The sequence below is a fragment of the Lynx rufus genome, unplaced genomic scaffold (genome assembly GCF_022079265.1).
Source record: "Lynx rufus isolate CCGP_SWC_20201006 ecotype Redwood Valley unplaced genomic scaffold, mLynRuf1.p SCAF_10, whole genome shotgun sequence".
NCBI classification, from domain to species: Eukaryota; Metazoa; Chordata; class Mammalia; order Carnivora; family Felidae; genus Lynx; species Lynx rufus.
Genome location: NW_025814824.1, coordinates 82,829,662 through 82,847,455, shown reverse-complemented (window position 1 = coordinate 82,847,455; position 17,794 = coordinate 82,829,662). Strand labels below are relative to the sequence as shown.

General features: G+C 45.1%; 1 protein-coding gene across 4 annotated transcripts in view; it reads left to right on the top strand.

Annotated features, from left to right (window-relative positions):
• Positions 1-17,794, top strand: part of DENND1A (DENN domain containing 1A) — a 509,451-nt gene that overhangs the window by 301,446 nt on the left and 190,211 nt on the right. For all 4 annotated transcript variants that reach the window (XM_047069226.1, XM_047069240.1, XM_047069220.1 and 1 more), the window contains exon 11: positions 5,223-5,268. In XM_047069226.1, coding sequence (XP_046925182.1) covers positions 5,223-5,268 — 46 coding nt within the window. The remainder of the gene's footprint in view (positions 1-5,222; positions 5,269-17,794) is intronic.

The following is a 17,794-nucleotide window of genomic DNA, read 5'->3' as shown; positions in this document are numbered from 1 at the left end:
TGCTGCCGCGAGGGGCCGCCGAGAAAATGCCTGGTGAGCCCCTAGCCTGATGCTGGCTGGCTCTTGGTGGGCGTGCGGTGAACGGTGGCCGCTGTTGTCGACTCCCTGTGCACACTGGCCCTTATACCGGCCTGCACGCCATCCGTTGGAGACCAGAACTACGATCGTGTGCGCTCTCTGACAAGATGTGCTGTGAGGTCTTCGCTCGAGCCCTTTCTCCCACCTCTTGTCCTTTAACCTGCCCACCCATGCCGGGCCCCGCTGTTTCAGAGCAGAATTGGAAACCATTTGGCAAGCTGTATTTGCGCTTTTGTTTCTTTTCCAAAGAAGAAAGAGAAGCTCAAATGATTAAGACTTCTTTCAGAGTTTGCCTTTCCTTTGAAAGTAGTGGACTGAGGAAAGACTCCTGGGCTCCCCGTAGCCGGTCCGTCCGGGATGTGATTGAGGAGGTGTGTGCCTCGGAGAGGTCCACTGGGCCCTGCAGCATGCGAACTCCAGTGCTGACTTTGCATTTTTATGGGGATGAGCAAAGCAGTGGACCTTCCATCCCCCCTCCCCGCCCCCTCCAGCCCCAGGGGCTAGTAGCTGATTCCTTCCTGAGGTCGAAGAAGAGGTGTCTCTCACCTGGGGGTGGGGGGGGCCCCCACCTCTCCGCGGGTCCTCCCGCCCCTCCCCCTTTGTCCTGGGAAGCTTTGTTTTGTGTCTTGAGCAGCCAACCTTCTTTTATTAAACCTCACTCTTTTCCAATTAGTAGCCACTCACCTCAGGGGAACATAATTAAGAGGGCTCTAGTTGTCTGGAGAAGGGAATGAAACAAATTGTGGAAGTGCAGTAATCGTGAACGGGGCCGCAGCACCATTCCTAAGTCTGCGGGAGCCATAGCGGTGTGGGGAATGAGCTCCTGCGTAGAACTCAGCTGTAAGAAAGGCCTGAGTTCATAGGAGGATTGGGTGAGTAGCCCCCTTGGGACATCAGCACTTCTTTTGGCTTAAGTACCAAGTGTGTTTCGGGAGACAGCATGGGCACAGCCATCCGACAGCCCCAGGTTGGAACTGTGGTTTCAGGTTCACCGTTTACTAGCTGTGTGACGTTGGACAAATTACTTCACCTTTCTGAGCCCGTTTCCCAGACTGAAAATGTGGATAATAGTGCTACCTTGCAGTGTTGTCTTGAGAACTGTGTGTAAATAACGCCTAAAAGCAGCTGGGTTGTAGTAGCTCGATAAATATTAGTTCTTTTTCCCCTTAGTAGGATTCAAATTAAACATACCTCTCAGGTAAAGGTCACTGCCTTGACACCAGCTTCCCTTTGCAGGGAAGAAGGAAGGAAGAATAGTTTTTATTCTTCCAGAATGTAACTGATGAAGTCAGATACTGCAGTAATTCCCAGAGAACAAAGGCCTAATAGAGATGTACCCTGTTATGCTATTCGGAGAAGCACGATGCATCCCCCAGTTGCCATCGGCCATAGGGTCGTTGTGACACAGTTGTCATGGCCTGCCTCTGTGTGAACTTGGTCATAGCTGTTAACATTATCACCGCTTTAATTATGTGCATTATTGGTTTTGCACATGTTGCGTCTAAATGCCATTTAAAATGGCTTCAACATCACACTTAGAATCGCCATTAAAATGTAAAGTCACTGCGAATGCTGAAAGGCACCAACAGCAGATAAGCATGCTGTTCATTTGCTGTTGAGCAGATGTTTGCATTGCTGTGTTCTTGAGAAGCAACGGACAAGTTCTTTTGGGGACCTAATAAAGGAAGACAGGTTCTAGATGAGGATTGATTGTACCTTGTTCCTGAGATACAATCAAACCATTCTTTGGGCGCTCAGAGAATGGGTCCAGTGGGACCTGCCATGTCAGGGACTCAAAGAGAACCCATCTGGACTTGATAGGTTACCGAGCCTACCACGTGCTGTTCCTGTGCCTGGCACTTCGTGCGTTATTGCAGTAGTCCTGAAGGATTCCCACCTTAACAGAGCCTGCCTATTTATTTATTTATTTATTTATTTAAAAATTGTTTTCCTTTTTAATGTTTGTTTATTTCTGAGAGAGAGAGAGAGAGAGAAATTATATGCACTCTAGAATTTCAAAGATAGAAATATGTTCCTTATTGTGGGCCAATGTTGGGTGAGGAAAACGTGAAAACAAAAGTACCGTTCAGGTGATGTGATCCCCTCTCCTCTAAATTTCTCCTTACCATCGAAAGACAAAGAAAAGAAGATTTCCAAAGAAAACGAGTCAGTATCTGCAGTAACTACTGAGGTTTATGGAGAACAGAAACTTTCAAGACCCACCTAGGATTACCCAGTTACATATTTGCCACATTGAGATGTTAAGCGGACTCTGGGTTTCTTTTTTCTTTTCTTTTCTGTTCTCTTTCTTTTTCCTTTTTTTTTTCTTCCATTTTCCTCTCCCCACTTGGAATTTGTAATTAGTATCTTTGCCTAGTGAAAATGCAGTCAATTCAGGGAAGTATTTGAGGCTCTGTAAGCAAATGATGACAGTGTAAAAGGTATTTGTCCAAATTTGCATTTATACAAAAGCTGGGGCTGCTGTGATTTCAGAGTAAGTGTGCTTTCAATATTTTCTAAATACAGAGCTGCCGCAGCCCTAGCAATACTTGGCTAAGAAATTGCACTTCTATGATAGGCCGTGATTACTCTTTGGAAAATTATTGGGCTTAAAAAAAAATGCCTACCTAATGATACCTGAATGGTGAGTCTCACTTTGTCCCTCTTTGCACGTGCAGTCACTTCTGCAAGACTACTGTTCCCGTCTTTCAAAATATCGTTGACTTTTATTGCAGGACAAAAGGGCATGGCATTAAAACCTATGCATTTAAAATTCTAGAAAACATTTCTTTTTCAGGGAAGAGACTTGAGGTAGACGGAGACTTGCTCCGTATTTGTTTTCACCTTTTCCTCACAGTTGTTTGAATGGTCTTTTTCTGTACATTAACTCACCGGCTAGAATTTCAATTCTGAAATTCTGATGAAAACCCCACGTCATTTGTCAATTGCATGAGTCGATGCAGGAGCTGGAAAAGTTGCTAAGATTCGGTTAAATGTTACAGATTGGAGTTTTTCCTCCCTTCTATGTGTTAGGCTGTGCGGCTGGACAAATTAATAAGTGGCCATTTTTCTGGAATTCTCTCTTCCTGCTTCCTTTCATTACATTAGGCAAGGTTCCACGAGATGAGACATTTGCAGTCTTAAGACTTCCTGCCAGGGTTCAGACTTTGTATTTTTGACATTGAAGCTGTCGTGTTCCTGAAGCTACTTAATTAGAAACACATTCATTTCAGCGTACCCTGGAGAAAGCTTGGACAGCAGAGCCCGGCACACTGGGAAGTTCGAGTATTTGTGTAACTGGCAGCTAAACTAATGGTTTACAGTTTAAGGGGAAAAAATATCGCAGGGCATTTCCTTGCCCCTAGAAGCGAAGAGAAGCTGAATGTGCACAGCAGATACCTTTTTTAAAAAGGAGAGAGGAAGAAGAAGAAGAAAGCACAGAAAAGACAACTCCACTTTCAGTGCAGTTGTGTGCATAATTCTTTCTTTGGCTATTATCAAACACAAAAAGTCTTCTAGAAGAATAGTTCCCAAACTGTGCTGCTAATATTCAAGTCTGTTTTACAGGCTCCCAAGATCTATTACTGCTGAGATCTGTAGTGAGGAGGACATTTTATATTCTGGGGAAGGATTTTTGCTTGAAGAATTTTATTTGTTGAATGGTAATGAGGGAATTGTGCCCTCTCTTATTTTTAAATGTTTGAGCAATTTTAAAATGCACATCTGATGTTTAAAAACCTTCATTCCCTATCGATTGCTTTCAGAATAAAGCCTAAACTCCTTAGTATTCAAGTGGATGCACCCCTCTCCTTTCTCATTTCTACCCTTGTGGTTCTCCCAACGCTGTCCCCAAGAAAGCCATCCTTGTGGGTGCACTTCCACTCTCCTGGCTGCCCCAGAGGGAAGGTGCCTGGTCACCTTGGTTGGAGCCAGGTACCTTTCCTCTACGCCCACAGAACACCCTTGACCTTTCATAGGATGTGTTGCATACTGGAGAGACACTCCGTTCCTCCTCCTCCTTGACTGCCGTCCCCTACTCCCCAGAAAATACATGCATGGGAGGTGGGTCCCGGGGTTTTACGTTCAGTATTATGAAGTCAGCATGGCCCAGAAGGAGGAAATTCAGAGCCACGCCAGGTTTGCTGCTTCCTGTGTTTTGTGGCATTAGACAAGTGATTTCAGCTCTCTGGGGGCTATTCTTTCCTCTGTCAACTGGGGATAAAGCCTACCTGATGCCATTGTTGGTGTGGATTAGGAAAGATGAATTTGCAGTTCCTCACATAACGCCTAGCACATTTATTATTGGTAAGTAGCATCATAATGTGATGCACACAATGTGTGCGATCATGCTTGCACACACACACACACACACACACGCACACGCACGCACACACACATATGCGCTCCTGAAACCAAAGAAGATCAATCCATAGTGCCCAGGTTTTAAGAGCTTTGGAGTTGGGTTCTCATCTTCTGCTCATTTGATGACTTAGGGAACCATTGCGCTGTGAATGAAGCAGTCGGAAGGGGCTTTTTGAATTGGGTGGTGTGTGTGCAGTCGGGGAGGGGAGCCTTGCTCAAAGTTCCCCATGTACTTAGGCCAGTCAGAATGGACAGTTAGATCACATCTCTTGAGGTCAGAAGGAAACATCAAATAAAAAAAAAAAATCAGTCTTCTTTGAAACCTGTTATACCTTGCGTCCAACCTTGTTAACTGCTTTTTCTGTTGTAACTGTGGCGATTTGTTGTCACTAGTGTCCATTTGTGCCACGAACTCTACTAACCGCTTTACGTGTATGTTCTCTCGTTCTGATCACAAGCTGCCAGTTTGATTCCGGTATCCCATTTTAAAGATAAGGCAACTGAGGCTGTGTGCTCACATGGGGCTACTTAGGGATTGACACCAAGGTCAGTGCTCTTCCCACACCGCCCATGCTGCCTCTAATGCTGCCCACGTTTTGAAATTCTTCTGAAGTTTCTAGGCTTGGGAACAAAATGTCACATTAAGATTTTTGTTGTGAAAGGAAATGTAACTGTGCATACGTTTATTAAAACAGTTTTTCTCCAAATAGTGAACCATCTGTAATTTTCTGTCGGAAGCAACAGACATTAAAGCAGCTGTGTGTCTCTGTTTCTCTTCACAGTGCTCCCATGCCCTACCTCATAGGAATCCATTTAAGTTTAATGGAGGTAAGTTGGCGCCTTTCCTCCCCAGATCTCTCTACTCGCGGCTTTGTTTTGCTATGCGGCAGTGGAAAAGACACAGTCTCGGGATTCACAGCTCTGCACATGGGAGCGTGTCGAACCAACACCTCATGCTCAGCCCCCTCGCAGGTGCACAGAGCTGAGCATCTGGCGGAGGCCCTTTCCACTGGGCTCTGCTTTCCAGTGTTTTTCCGCTTTGCTTGGAGGTTGTCAGTTTTCATGGGTGAGGGAGAGAGGTTCAGAGAGGCAGGAGGAAAGGGAAGGGAAATTGTTTGCTTTTCAAAATGATGTTTATTATAAATCACTGTAACAGTACAACATTTTTCATTGTCAAAAACACGGTATAAAAAAGTAGGTAGGTATATAAAGAAGAAAGTTGAAAAGTGTCCACGATACCATTATTTCAGACTCAACTACTATTAGCATTTTATTATTCTTCCTCCTAGTCTATATTCTGTGAATATATATTTTGTATAAATATGCATAACTGATATATATATATATGTATACATATTATATATATAGTTTTAGGTCTGTTTCACTTAATATTATGGCATGGAGATTTCTACATATTTTAATCCACTCTCAATATGAATAATTTTTAATTTGTTGCCTGTCCATCCACTGTTTGGATATACCACAACCTAACCATTTTCCTATAATTGTTGGACACTTGGGTTGTTTATCATTTTTCACTATTATAAATAGCATTTCAGTGAACATCTTTATGCATAAGGCTCTCTCCGCACCCTGACTTATTTCTTTAGCACAGAACCCCCCCCACCCCCCGCCCCAAAGTAGAAATGCTTGGTCAAAGCTAGGAATCTGGTGCCAGATTGCTTTCTGCATGGCTGTACCAATTAGATAGCAGTTCTTTTAAAGGGCTTTTGTGTGCTTTTGTAAGTGCCATTGGTTTGTAGACATGAACCTTAAGCTTTTCCCTCCTCGAGAGAGAGAGCTTAAATTTGTACTAGAGCAAAATGGGGTGGGAGGTGGGGGCTTGCCTGTTTTGCACAGGAGATAAGCTCCCAGAGGGAAAATCTAGAGCCCTGTCCGTCTGTGATGATGCTTTGCATGTCTTAAAGGAAGTGCTACTTCTCTTCTTCTGTTGCCTTCATTTCACGTCGACGAGGACCACCTGCTTCTTCACTAACTGTTGCACACTGTGCTATTGTGCTTACGAAAATGAAACAAGTTGGTTATCGAAAAACCTGTTTGTTTGACATTGAGAATCTTGATCAAAATAGACCACAGAAATCTGCTCAAATTTCTAATTTGACAGGACGGCCATGTGGCTCCTACATTCTGTTAACAGTTCCTCCTTGTCGTCACCCAGCCCTGAGCACATACAGTACACAGTTTATGGACGATCTCGGGTGGTGTATTTAGATCAGATTGAAGAGATTTCTTCTGTGTTTTACCTTTGTTTGTCAAGTTTAGGGGTGTATTCAAGGCTTCTGTGTGAAAAATTGAAAGTGAATACTTTTCTAACCGACCTTTCATGCCAGTCGCTGCAGAGTTTGAGACACAAATGTAAAGACCATTTGGTCTATCAGAGTCCACAGCTCTTTCCGGCCCCTCCTCCTGCCTTCCAGGCTGTTCTAGTACAGGCTTTTTCAGACTCTTTTTCATGTCCCTTTACCTTCAGCATTGTCCACGTTTCTAGTCTTAGCTTGCTTTTCTTCTCCACATGCCCTCTAGTCATCTCTCGTAAGGCTTTTGCTTCAGCTACCAACGTGATATTTGTGACTCTCAGCTCTGAACTTCCTCTGGCTTCTCTTTCTCTGAACTTCAGATGCCAAGTTTCAAGTGCTGATGGATTGTCACCTAATGGACTACAGATGTCTCAGACTCAGTCTTCCCCAGACAATGCGTTGCGTGCGCGCGCGCACACACACACACACACACACACACACACACACACACACACAACCTTCTGGTGTTCCCGGTCTGTGAGTGGCACCATTGCCCACAGAGGCACCAAAGTGGGACACACCAAGCATGGCTGAGTTCTCCTCTCTTCCTCATTCTTTCTCTCGAAATAGTCACCAGGTTTCTGACATCTCTCTCCACCTGTTCCTTCCTCACTGCCTTCGATGACCTTTTTCTTTGCTTTCTTGGATTCCTGTGAAGCCTTATTCATTCCTTTGATAAGCAAAATGAAGGCCTCTGTGTTCTGAACAGTTTGCTAGGCCGTAGAGAGAGGGAGACGGACATGAACTCAGGCCAAAGTCCCGACACGTGGTGGGGTGCCTTCCGCCTCGTTGCCGTACCTCCGTAGCCCGCCTTCCAGCCTCTCTCTGCCCTCCCCCATGTCCTGCTGTCTCCACTGCTGTCCTCTCACTGTCCCTTGCTAGCCAGTGCTCTCCCTGATCCATAAGCACACCCACATCCCTCCTCAACACCCCCTCCCTCCGGCTAAGCTTGCCCTTCTCCACCTCTTCCCAGAAGTCCCCAGTTGTCATCTTTCACGTACTGTACTTCTTGCCCCGGATGATAGCTGTCTGCTGCTCTGTCCTCTCCGTCATCCCTAGAAGTATGAGTTCTTTGAGAACAAAGACTGTGCTGCATTCATGTGGTGGCCTCAGCACCTAGCAGGACGCCGAGCACGTACTTTCTGAAAAGAAGGATTGAGTGCGTGCTTGGAAAACTGGATTCCAGGACACATTCAGAGCCTCACTGTTTCCGGGGAACCAGCACCATAAGTTTACTTAAAGGTGGAGTAAATTTTTTACTTTTTATATGATCGTAAGGAATTTTTGAAAAGACCTCTGGTAGTAAAACATGTAATGCAAAATATACGTAAATTCTGAAGCTGAAACTTGAGACAGTTTTGCCTTTAGGTGAATGGGTGCAAATCCACTCTCCTTCCTCAGCCTTTGAGGGATTTTACGTGAGAAGGTTCAGGAAGCATTGGGCAAGATCAGTCTTAGACCTGTTTGACTGAAGTTGGGGAGGGGTTTGCCATGCCAAATTCTTGTGTGATCAGCAGTAAAAGAAAAGCCAGATCAGTCGTTGCCCCATTCCTGAGGCCAGCTAAACCACTTTTCCAAGCAAAGTCGTGTTTCCCGGGTGTGTTGGGTAGCCGTGAACTACCAAATCGTGGAATTTAGTCTCTTAATCTCCTCCCGTGGATTTCAGCTCAGACTCGGAATGCTCTAGTCATTCTTTTTGATTGGGTTTATCTGGTTCTGTTATACTCTTCAAGGGAGAGAAATGCTTCCCTGAGATTTCTTCCAGGCACCATGGGCTGTAACGCTTGGGGAGGAGCTCGTACCTGGGGCCAAAGGAAAGCTCTTTAAGGAAGGAGCTTGGGAAGGCCCATCTCCTCTCGCACACTAGTTTTCTTACTGGCAATTCAGCAAAAGGCTTATTTTTGACTGTCTTGTTATTTTTTCTTGAAAGCTATAGGCACCTTATTATGCCTTTGCATATGTGCCAGAATTTTTTAAACTTCAAATGAATGTGGCAGATGTTCATAAAAGTTTAGAAAAAGCTACCATAGGAAGACTTTTTAACCATTTTTATGACACTCAAATTTGTTGCACAAAAGGAAATATAAATTATAACCTAGTGTTCTCATTTGAAAAAAAGGTTATTTTGGGGAAAGACCTCATTCTGGTCTTCCGTTCTAACAGGGTGCCCCTGCTATTTGTTTGAATGGTAACCCAGTCACCTTCGAGAGTCTGCCTTCCTTCTGAAGTGACAAGTTTATAGTCGATCCGGATTCTTACCCCTCCTTCCGCCTTTTTATATTCTTTCTCTCATTTAAGCAAACATTAATTTGAGGCTAGTGGTAAGTTAGCAGGATAGCCAAGGGTATTGGCATGGACCTAGTTTCTTCTTGGAGAGAGTGATCTTGTTAGCTGGCAGCTAGGAAATACCGAAACGTGGCCAGATTCCACAGGGCCTGTTTCCTTTCATTCTTTCCACCTCGGTTCAGTTCAGGAGACGTTTCTGCCGCCCCTCTTCTGTGCCTGGTCTGGTGGCAGGTGCCAGGTTACATCTGGTGGATGGTGCTTCTCCGTTTTTGATAAATGAAGACTTTCCTCTCCAAGCCTCACAAACAATGCTTTGTGTCCAGGCCTCAGAGTGCTACGAGGGAGGTCGGCAGAGTATCGTATGCGTGTATCCCGGTGGTCAGGAGGGAGGAAGGAGAAGCGACAGCTGTGGCACAGTTGCAGACGGAGGCTCGGGTTAGCCTGTGTATCATACCCCACCTGTACACAGAGGCGGTGAAGTGCAGTGGTTAGAACGTGGACTCTGGATTTTAGCCCTCCGAACCTCCTGCTTACGCGATCCTGGGGAAGGTAATGACCTCTTAACGTCTGTTGTCTTACCTATGAAACGAGGACAGTGGCCACATCTCCCTTACAGGATTGTTGGGAGATCCAGTGAGCTAATGCTTGTTGGGTGCCTCACATAGTGCCTGGCACATAAAGAGTTCAACAGAGATCAACAACCGTTGATGTTTTTATTTCCTCAGTGGGTTTAAAGGCATTTACGTTGTTAAGTCGGTAGCTTTGGGAGCACGTTTCAGAGACTCTTAGGTTACCAGGGCCATCGTCCTCATTACCTAGGGAAGGAGAGTTTGTGGTCGCCCTATTTTCTCCTGGTCTGCAGTGCTAGAGACACTTTTTCGGGGATGGGAGCGGTCCTTTTGTAGAATTTGAATGCACTCTCGACCCTCTGCTTGACCACTGTCCTGCTGTAGTAATTTCGGGCAAGATACGTTGTCTCTCTGCCTCTCCCTTTCTTCATCTGTAATAGCGGTTAGCACCCATCTTTTAGAATCACGGGAAGGATTAAATAAATACATGAGTCCTGTGTGTGTCCAGCATACGTGAGTGCCTGGTCTGTGCCGGGCACACGGTCCACGTCCCCTTCTACGGTGATGTTTTGAGAGCCTTCTGAGTACCAACTACGGCATCCTGCTAGGGGTTCTGTATGAAATGGTGAGCGTCACATAATCCCTGCCTTCACAGGGTTTCGTCTAGAGCAGATGCAGGCAAGTAGAAAGTAATTTAAGTGAATTTGGGAGGCCATGGGTCCGGTAGGGGAAACACCAAATCTAGCCTCGAGGGCTGTGCCTCTGACAGGAAGGGAACACCTAAGCTGAAGCCAGGGAAACCGGGAACAGCATCTGCAAAGACTTAAAATGACCACCATGGAGCTTTCCAGGAAGTAGGAGTAGTTCAGTGTGTGACGGGAGCACAGAGCTGAGGTAGGCAGGCAAGGACCAGGCCATCCAGGGCCTTGTAAGCCTTGTTAAAGAGTTTGAACTTTATAGGGCAATGGAGAGCCATTGAAGTGTGTAAATAGGGGAGGGACATGGTCAGGCCTTCTCCTTCTGGGCCATTAGAAACACAGTCCTTCCATATAAAATGCTTGGAAACTGCTTAACCATGTTAATAAAGTAAATTGATATTTATAAAGATCAAGGTAATTCTTAAGTAAATTACACACCACAACCATATATATAAAATTCAGATGTGTTGGCATCCCAAACCCAAGCTTCCGAACGGCTCCCTTGCTACCATGCTGTGGCCGAGGTGTTTGCAGCGATGACTTTCTTCGAGGGTTTAAGCACCACTTTTACTAGATTTTGTCTTTTCCTCTCTGTTTCTAAGTACTTTTCATGAATTAGATATTCTTTCTACAGCCCAGTTTGAGGATATAAATTTATTTTTTAATCCATGAAATGTTTGTTTATTTGAGAGAGAGAGAGCATGCGTGCGTGTGATGAGCGGGGGAGGGGCAGAGAGAGAGAGAGAGGGAGAGAGCGAGAGCAAGAGAGAGAGAGAGAGAGAGAGAGGGAGGGAGGGAGGGAGACAGAGAATCCCAAGCAAGCTCCCAGCTGTCAGCACAGAGCCCGACGTGGGGCTCGAACTCCCCAACCTGGAGATCATGACCTGAGCCGAAGTTGGACGCTCAACCAACTGGGCCACCCAGGTGCCCAGAGGATAGACATCTAGACTGGCAGTCGGAACAGGGGGAATGCGACCCAGAAACCAAATTCCCCGGCCCCTTGCTACCTCTGCCACCGTTGCAATTTCAAGAGGCATGTGATGGGTTCACGAGGGCAGGAGACCAGGCTTCCAGCATTCTGTTCTCTTTCTCGCCATCCTCTCCCTGGGGAGGCTTGGCGGGAGCTCCTAGAAAGACACCTGATTTTGCAGATGCACCAGGTGCTTGGCACAGCCCTGAGGCACCGCTCCTGAGGCCATACCCGGGTGCCAAGGCAGAGCTCCTTTCAGTCTCTGGGAGCCAGAGGGGCTCCCGGTGTAAGTAGCGGCTTTTTACACAAAATAACAGGATTTACTTATTTACAGAAAAGAAAAATAACCCTTCCCCCCTGCCTTTGCATCTCAAAGAATCTGAATTTCTGTCAAATGAGTAGGCACAATTTTAACTAGTTCTTTCTTTTCCCTTTTTCCCTCAGCAGAGAAAGCCTTTAATCCTTTATTCATTTTTTTAATAGATATATATTTATCTTTAAACAGTTTCATATGAGTGGGGAGTGTTTCCTGTTCACCATCGTGCCATTTGCTTCTTCGCAGGACTCCACAGGTAGAGGGTAATGAGATGTAGTTCACCCTTGTTAAAGCTGAGACTGGTGCAGAGCTTGGAGCCACAATTCTATTCTAGATGGGAGTGGGGACCTGTATATGTATCCTCACAGGAGTCGAGAAATCCCGGGTAAGGTTTGTTAGTGCTGAGTAGTCCTCGTCCTGCTTTGTAAGAAGGTGATATTTGCCTGAAACATTCCACCTGGGAGTTTCAGTCGCAGGCTTGCGGGGAGAGCTCTGGCAAGAAAGGCCAAGGGTTGGGACATCTTCTGAGTCCTTGCTCAACACCGGACACGGTGCCAGGTACTTTACCCATTTTCACTTTGGAGCATTCCTTGGAATCTCTCCGCCAGGAAGGGGTATCCACTTTTGCAAATGGGGAAGCTGAGGCTCAGGTAAAATAATTTCTGTCTAGTCCCTCGGCCACGATGGGGTTGTGAGGACCCAGAGACTCTGCCCTGTGCGCCGTCTACTCAGGCTGTGTGGATCATGCCTAACCCCGCCTCAGTCTTGAGCAGAGGCCCAGCTTCACCTGAGGTTTTCCTTCTCGGGTGGCCTCCATGCCGTGCACGGACGGGGGATGGTGGCCAAGGGACCCGGGAGTTCGTGTCTGGCGGCCTCATTTGTGTCCAGAGAAGGGCTCTGACTATACTTGTAACTGGGGCTGGGTTACTTAGCCTCTTCACGACGTCATTCTCTCGTCAGTAAAATTAGGATTGTATTTGCTCCCTCAAGGAGTTGTGAGAATTCAGTAATATAACAGATGTGAAGGGCTTTTTAAAAATACTACACCAATAAATTATATGTAAAAAAAAAAAAAAAATACCACGCCAAACACGATTCTTTATAGTTAAGAGCAAAGTTTAGGGCACTTGCTGGCACTTGCTTTATTATATAAAGAAAAAAAGTAATCAGTAGCTCAGCTTTGCTGGAATTTCCTCAGCATACTGTTTGTTATCCGGCAGAATCGTCACACGTGAGTCTGTCACACGCACAGCGTTCAGGGTGACCGTTCAGAAGCTCCGTTCAACTTGGGGCCCGAAGGAGGTCCTGGACTGTGCCTGATGAGTTTCCCCCAGAAGCTCTCTCCTCTTCACAGCGGCTTCTACATTTACAATAAGTGGGATTTGTTTTGTTTCTGAATTGTTTTAGGTTTTAAAGAATTTTTTATTTTAGAGAGCATGGGCTGGGGGGAGGGGCAGAGGGAGAGGGAGAGAGGATCTTAAGCAGGCTCGGTGCTCAGCACTGAGCCCAACACAGGGCTCAATCCCACAACTGTGAAATCATGACCTGAGCCGAAATCAAGAGTCGGATGCTTAACTGCCTGAGCCGCCCAGGCGCCCCTGAATGCAATTCTTAAATGTCACTTATCCTGATGTTGAATTAGTTAATACAAAACAATTTAAAGCTCTAGTAGTAATTTATGTAATCAAAGGGAACAAGTAATTCTGGCTGATTTAAGTATCTCTTGCAGTCAGTACATTTTCAGTCTAATTTGTTGTGACTGAAATGTTCTCTTGTGAGATGAGATAAGCCTCTGTTATAGATTAGAAAAACTGAGTAATTTATGAGGGAGAATCCCAGTAGAAAATGTGAAACCATCGTTGATGCTCTTGTTTGCCAATTTTCCTATCATCACTTAGCCAGTCATTATATGTAAGTTCCGCTTAGCAATGTGAAAACCGACTTCAAAGAAAATTTAGTTTATAAACTGTTACTAAGAGAAAGCTTGAACTAATCAAAATCCTATCAGGTTAAGAGAAAGAGCTGCACGCAGGGGGGCGTGTGGCGGAGTGAAAAGGACTCTTGGGCTCTAGAGTTAGATGGCCCTGGATTCAAATTCTAGCCCTAGTTAACGTCTGGTTAAAGTCCAGATGACTTTAAACAACCTCCTTTGTTGAGCTGAGAGGTCAGTTTGGCAGGTGGGGAGGGTGTTGTCATTGCATCACACAGTTGGACCACTCTGTGCAAAAGGATTATTGTGTTATCTTCTTAAGAGATGCGTGTTGGAAGTACTCAGTGATATCAACCATTGAGTGAAGGTCTGCCAGTATACGTGGCACTTGAGCCCTGTCGTTTCTAGTTGTCACCCCCGTGAAGGAAGTGTAGATTTTGCAGGAGGTCGGGTGCTTCTTTGAGCCTTAGACACGTCGCTCATAAAATGGGTACGTTCCCCACGTCGTGGGAGTTTTTAATGAGGAGCAAGTGAGGGAATTGGTACCTGACGCATGGTAGGTGCCAAATAAATGGAAGGGGCTATATGTGTATCGATATTTGTGTAGAACCGAGAAATCTTCTTTAAAGCTAGTTAAAAGGCATCTACCTAAGTTTGACTCTGCCCTCTTTTTCAGCTTCCTTTTGTATTTTTTAGTGAGTGACTTTTTCTAAATTGACATTAACTCAAAGGCACTTTTAACTGAGCAGAGCCACATGGGACTGGTGACTTCTTAAAGTCCTTGGAAGTGAATAGGGGCGGGGCTGTTGTGGGAGCTCAGAGACCAGTCTCGTGATGATTGAAGAGCCGTACCCTTGGCCTAGGCAGATCCCACTTGGAATCCGGGCACATGTGGTTTTGTTTAACACCATGCTCCACAGACTCACAGTCCGAGTTTGTGACCATCAGACATTTGTTGTTGATATGTGAGGTCACCCCAGTAGGGGTGTTTGTCAACCAAATTAAACTTCCTCTTAATGACCTAAAATAATTGATTCGGAAGGCCTTTAAATGGGCCGTGGCAATAGGTGAGCAGGCTGGAATCTGGCATTTTCTGCACAGATTATTGCGTGTTATTCTTTTGCTTTTAGGGGGAAGACATGGGTGGACCATGGGCTTTTGGGGCAGGCAGTGAACCTAAGTTTGAATCCCAGCTCCACCATTTATCTAAGTGTGACACGGGCAAGTCACTGAACTCCTGTGCGTGTGTGCCTTAACACCTCCATCTGTGAAATGGGACACCTGCCTTAAAGTGATGACAGCTAGAAGTAACATGGCTGACGTTCCATGCATGTTAGTAGACCCTCACTGGATGGTAGATACTATTATTAATAAAGTGTTTCTAGTAGGCATCTGTGAAGAAGATAGCTTAGTACTAATTTTGTGCAAAGCGGTCAAACTCTGATGTAGTAACCGTACCTTTTTTTTCCCCCCTGCTAAACTGATTTCTCCATAAACTGCTTTCTGTACTAAACTTAAACGCCCATAGAGAAAAGTGTGACTAAAATTGGAGTCTGTAAACCTCTCTTTACATATTGTTTGATTCTCAGCTGATTTCAAAATGCATTTAAAGTTGAATATTTAAGATCTACGCCATGTGGGCTACACAAGGAGTGAGTTTTTTCTTTGCCTTTGGATTCGGACATTAATGACCTAAGCTCTGGCCTTTGCAGGTAGAGTGGGGCCACCGCATTATATTTGTTAGAAGTAAAACACTGGCTCAGAGCTCTTCCTGATCAACAGTGGCGCTAAAGTTTCCTTGTGTGTTTGGAAGTTATCAGTATCCCACAGAGTGGTTTATGTGTCCTGCGTAAAATTCTTCCCTCCATAGACACAAATATCTGACAGAAACTAAAAGCCGCAGGCTGGGGCTGCCGAGGGGCCTGGACATGGCTTTAACCAAATATAATACCTGTTAAGCTTTGGCATCTATCGTTTTTAAATGATTCGATGGTAATAAATTTATATCCCGCCTCTTCAGCATTTTATTGCAGATATTTTGTACTGACCGAATGGGTTAAATTATGAAGCTTGATAAGTACATATGCACATTACCCATCCCTAGCTTTAGAAGAAAAAAAAAAAAGGAAGAAAAAGATAGCTATGAGTTTGGAAGTCATCCCAATTTTTAAAAATAAGAGAATTTGGACATTTTGGCATATGGGGCTTTTTAAATGAAATTTCATGGAACTGAAAACAGTCAATTTTAGGTTTCCAAAAATTGTTTTGATTTTCATTGGTATAAATTTGCTGCACATGGTTTTAGGGAAGTTCTGAGAGATGCATTTGGGACTTCGGGGTTGATTTTCTTTTTTTTTTTTTTTTTTGAGATTTGTGATTTATTTTTAAAAGGTGATTTTTTTTTTTCTCCCCTAACTCAAAGTATAAATCGGAGGAGAGAGAGTTCCATTTCTAGGACAGCTTTTTTGTAATGACATCGTTAAGCATTGCCAAACAACTGGACTCGGGGCAGAATTATCGAGCATCATTTTGGCACCCACCGTTTGGACACTGAGCAGCCGACTCTTCTCCCCCCCGTCTCGGAGCTAGAATCTCGAGGCCAAATGATTTGGGCCATTCCATTAGCAGCAGCTGCTGGTGATAAGCACCGTGAGAGTCACCTGTGTAGGGTCAGGCTTATTGCACATCAAGGTTCGGCAGTGTCGGAAGAGAGGGAAGATGCCCAGGAGGGGGCTCTAGGCCACCTGCTGTGTGAGGATCAAAGGGTTGAAAGGTCAGAGGGCGCAGCTCCCTTAACCATATCTGTCTGTGCAATAGCTGTTTCAGATTGTAAATCTTGGCGATTTCATTAAGTCCTCCTGGCTGCTACTGGGGCATTGAAATAATAAAATTTTATATCTGTTGCCTTTCCTGCCTCTGGCAGCCAGGCTGATACATTCTCTGCAAAATGGGGCGTCTTTATGAAAAGCTTTCCTGGAATGATCAGAGCGGCCCTGGTGAAGCTTCACATTGGGAAGTTGGGGTTCACAGAACCTCATCCTCTGGAATGGTTTAAACGCACGCACGCACAGACCGGTTAGCAGCCTTTGTGATTTATGTAACACCTCTTTTCCGAAAAGCAGGTCACCAAAGTATTACGTATTGCTGAATGCTTAATCTTACACGTAGGAGGAAAGCTTTGCTTTCTCAGTGCTGTGTTAAATAGCCCCTGTTCTAATGACTCCGGGGTCCGTCCTCTTGGGCCATCCGGAGCCTCTCTACAGGCATTACTTCCCACTCGGCAGACCATTTGGGTGTTTTTAGAGACGTGTCTCCTGAATATGATTTTCCAAACACTTTTCCTAGATCTTAAAGTTGTTATGGACCTTTAGGGCTCCTTGGCTCTTGGGCAAGACAAATCACAGTAATGGCTGCCCCTTTACTGCCCATATGTTTAAGACCCCCTGTAGTTTGTTTGAAAAGTTAAGAGATTTTCACAGTGAAGGTGCCATTTCTGAAATTTAAAGTGTTCCTTTTCACCGGGAGATAAGTTCACTCTGATTAAGTCCGTAATTCTCACTAAGCCATGTTTATGGGGGCAATAAACAATGTTTCAGCGTGCTTGTTAAATTGGGTTTCCAACCTCTCCACTCTTTAAAAATTGACATTTCAAATAAAAGGCAGGTGGAGATGGGAGTCCAGGTTTTCTGTGCCTAGTGATGAATGAATGATGGCAAGTGGCAGTTGTGTGGGAGGAATGAGGTCCTGTTTTATGGGAGGGTGACCCCAAACCATTTTGGGACTAGGGAATCAACGTCCCCTTATACCCCCAGTGAAACTCTTAAATTCAAGTTTCACGGTTTCAAATTGGACGGATGCTGTTTTTGAAATACTGCCAGCCACATTGCACACATTATTTAATTTCACAGCAAGCCTGTGTTCCAATAGTGGTGGCCCCCTTTTACAGATGATGAAATTTGGGCACAGAGAGGTTAAGTGACCCGTCCAAAGTCACATTGCTAAAAATGACAGGACCAGAATCCAAACCCAGTTATTTCATTGTGTGAAGTGGTTTAGTGTATACAAAAGAAGAACACGATACTGGTCCAACTTTTAGGGTCTGTTTGCTGTTAGGTGTCTGGCCTCTGGTAAGTCTATCCACGAAGGTTACAAAATAAATATGTGACCTCGTCACTGTCCGGTCTTTGCTAAGCCAGGAAAGTGGAAGGGGCTGCACAGACAGGAGAAGGAGACCACTGGGCTTTGGGGTCGGACAACCCCAAGCTCT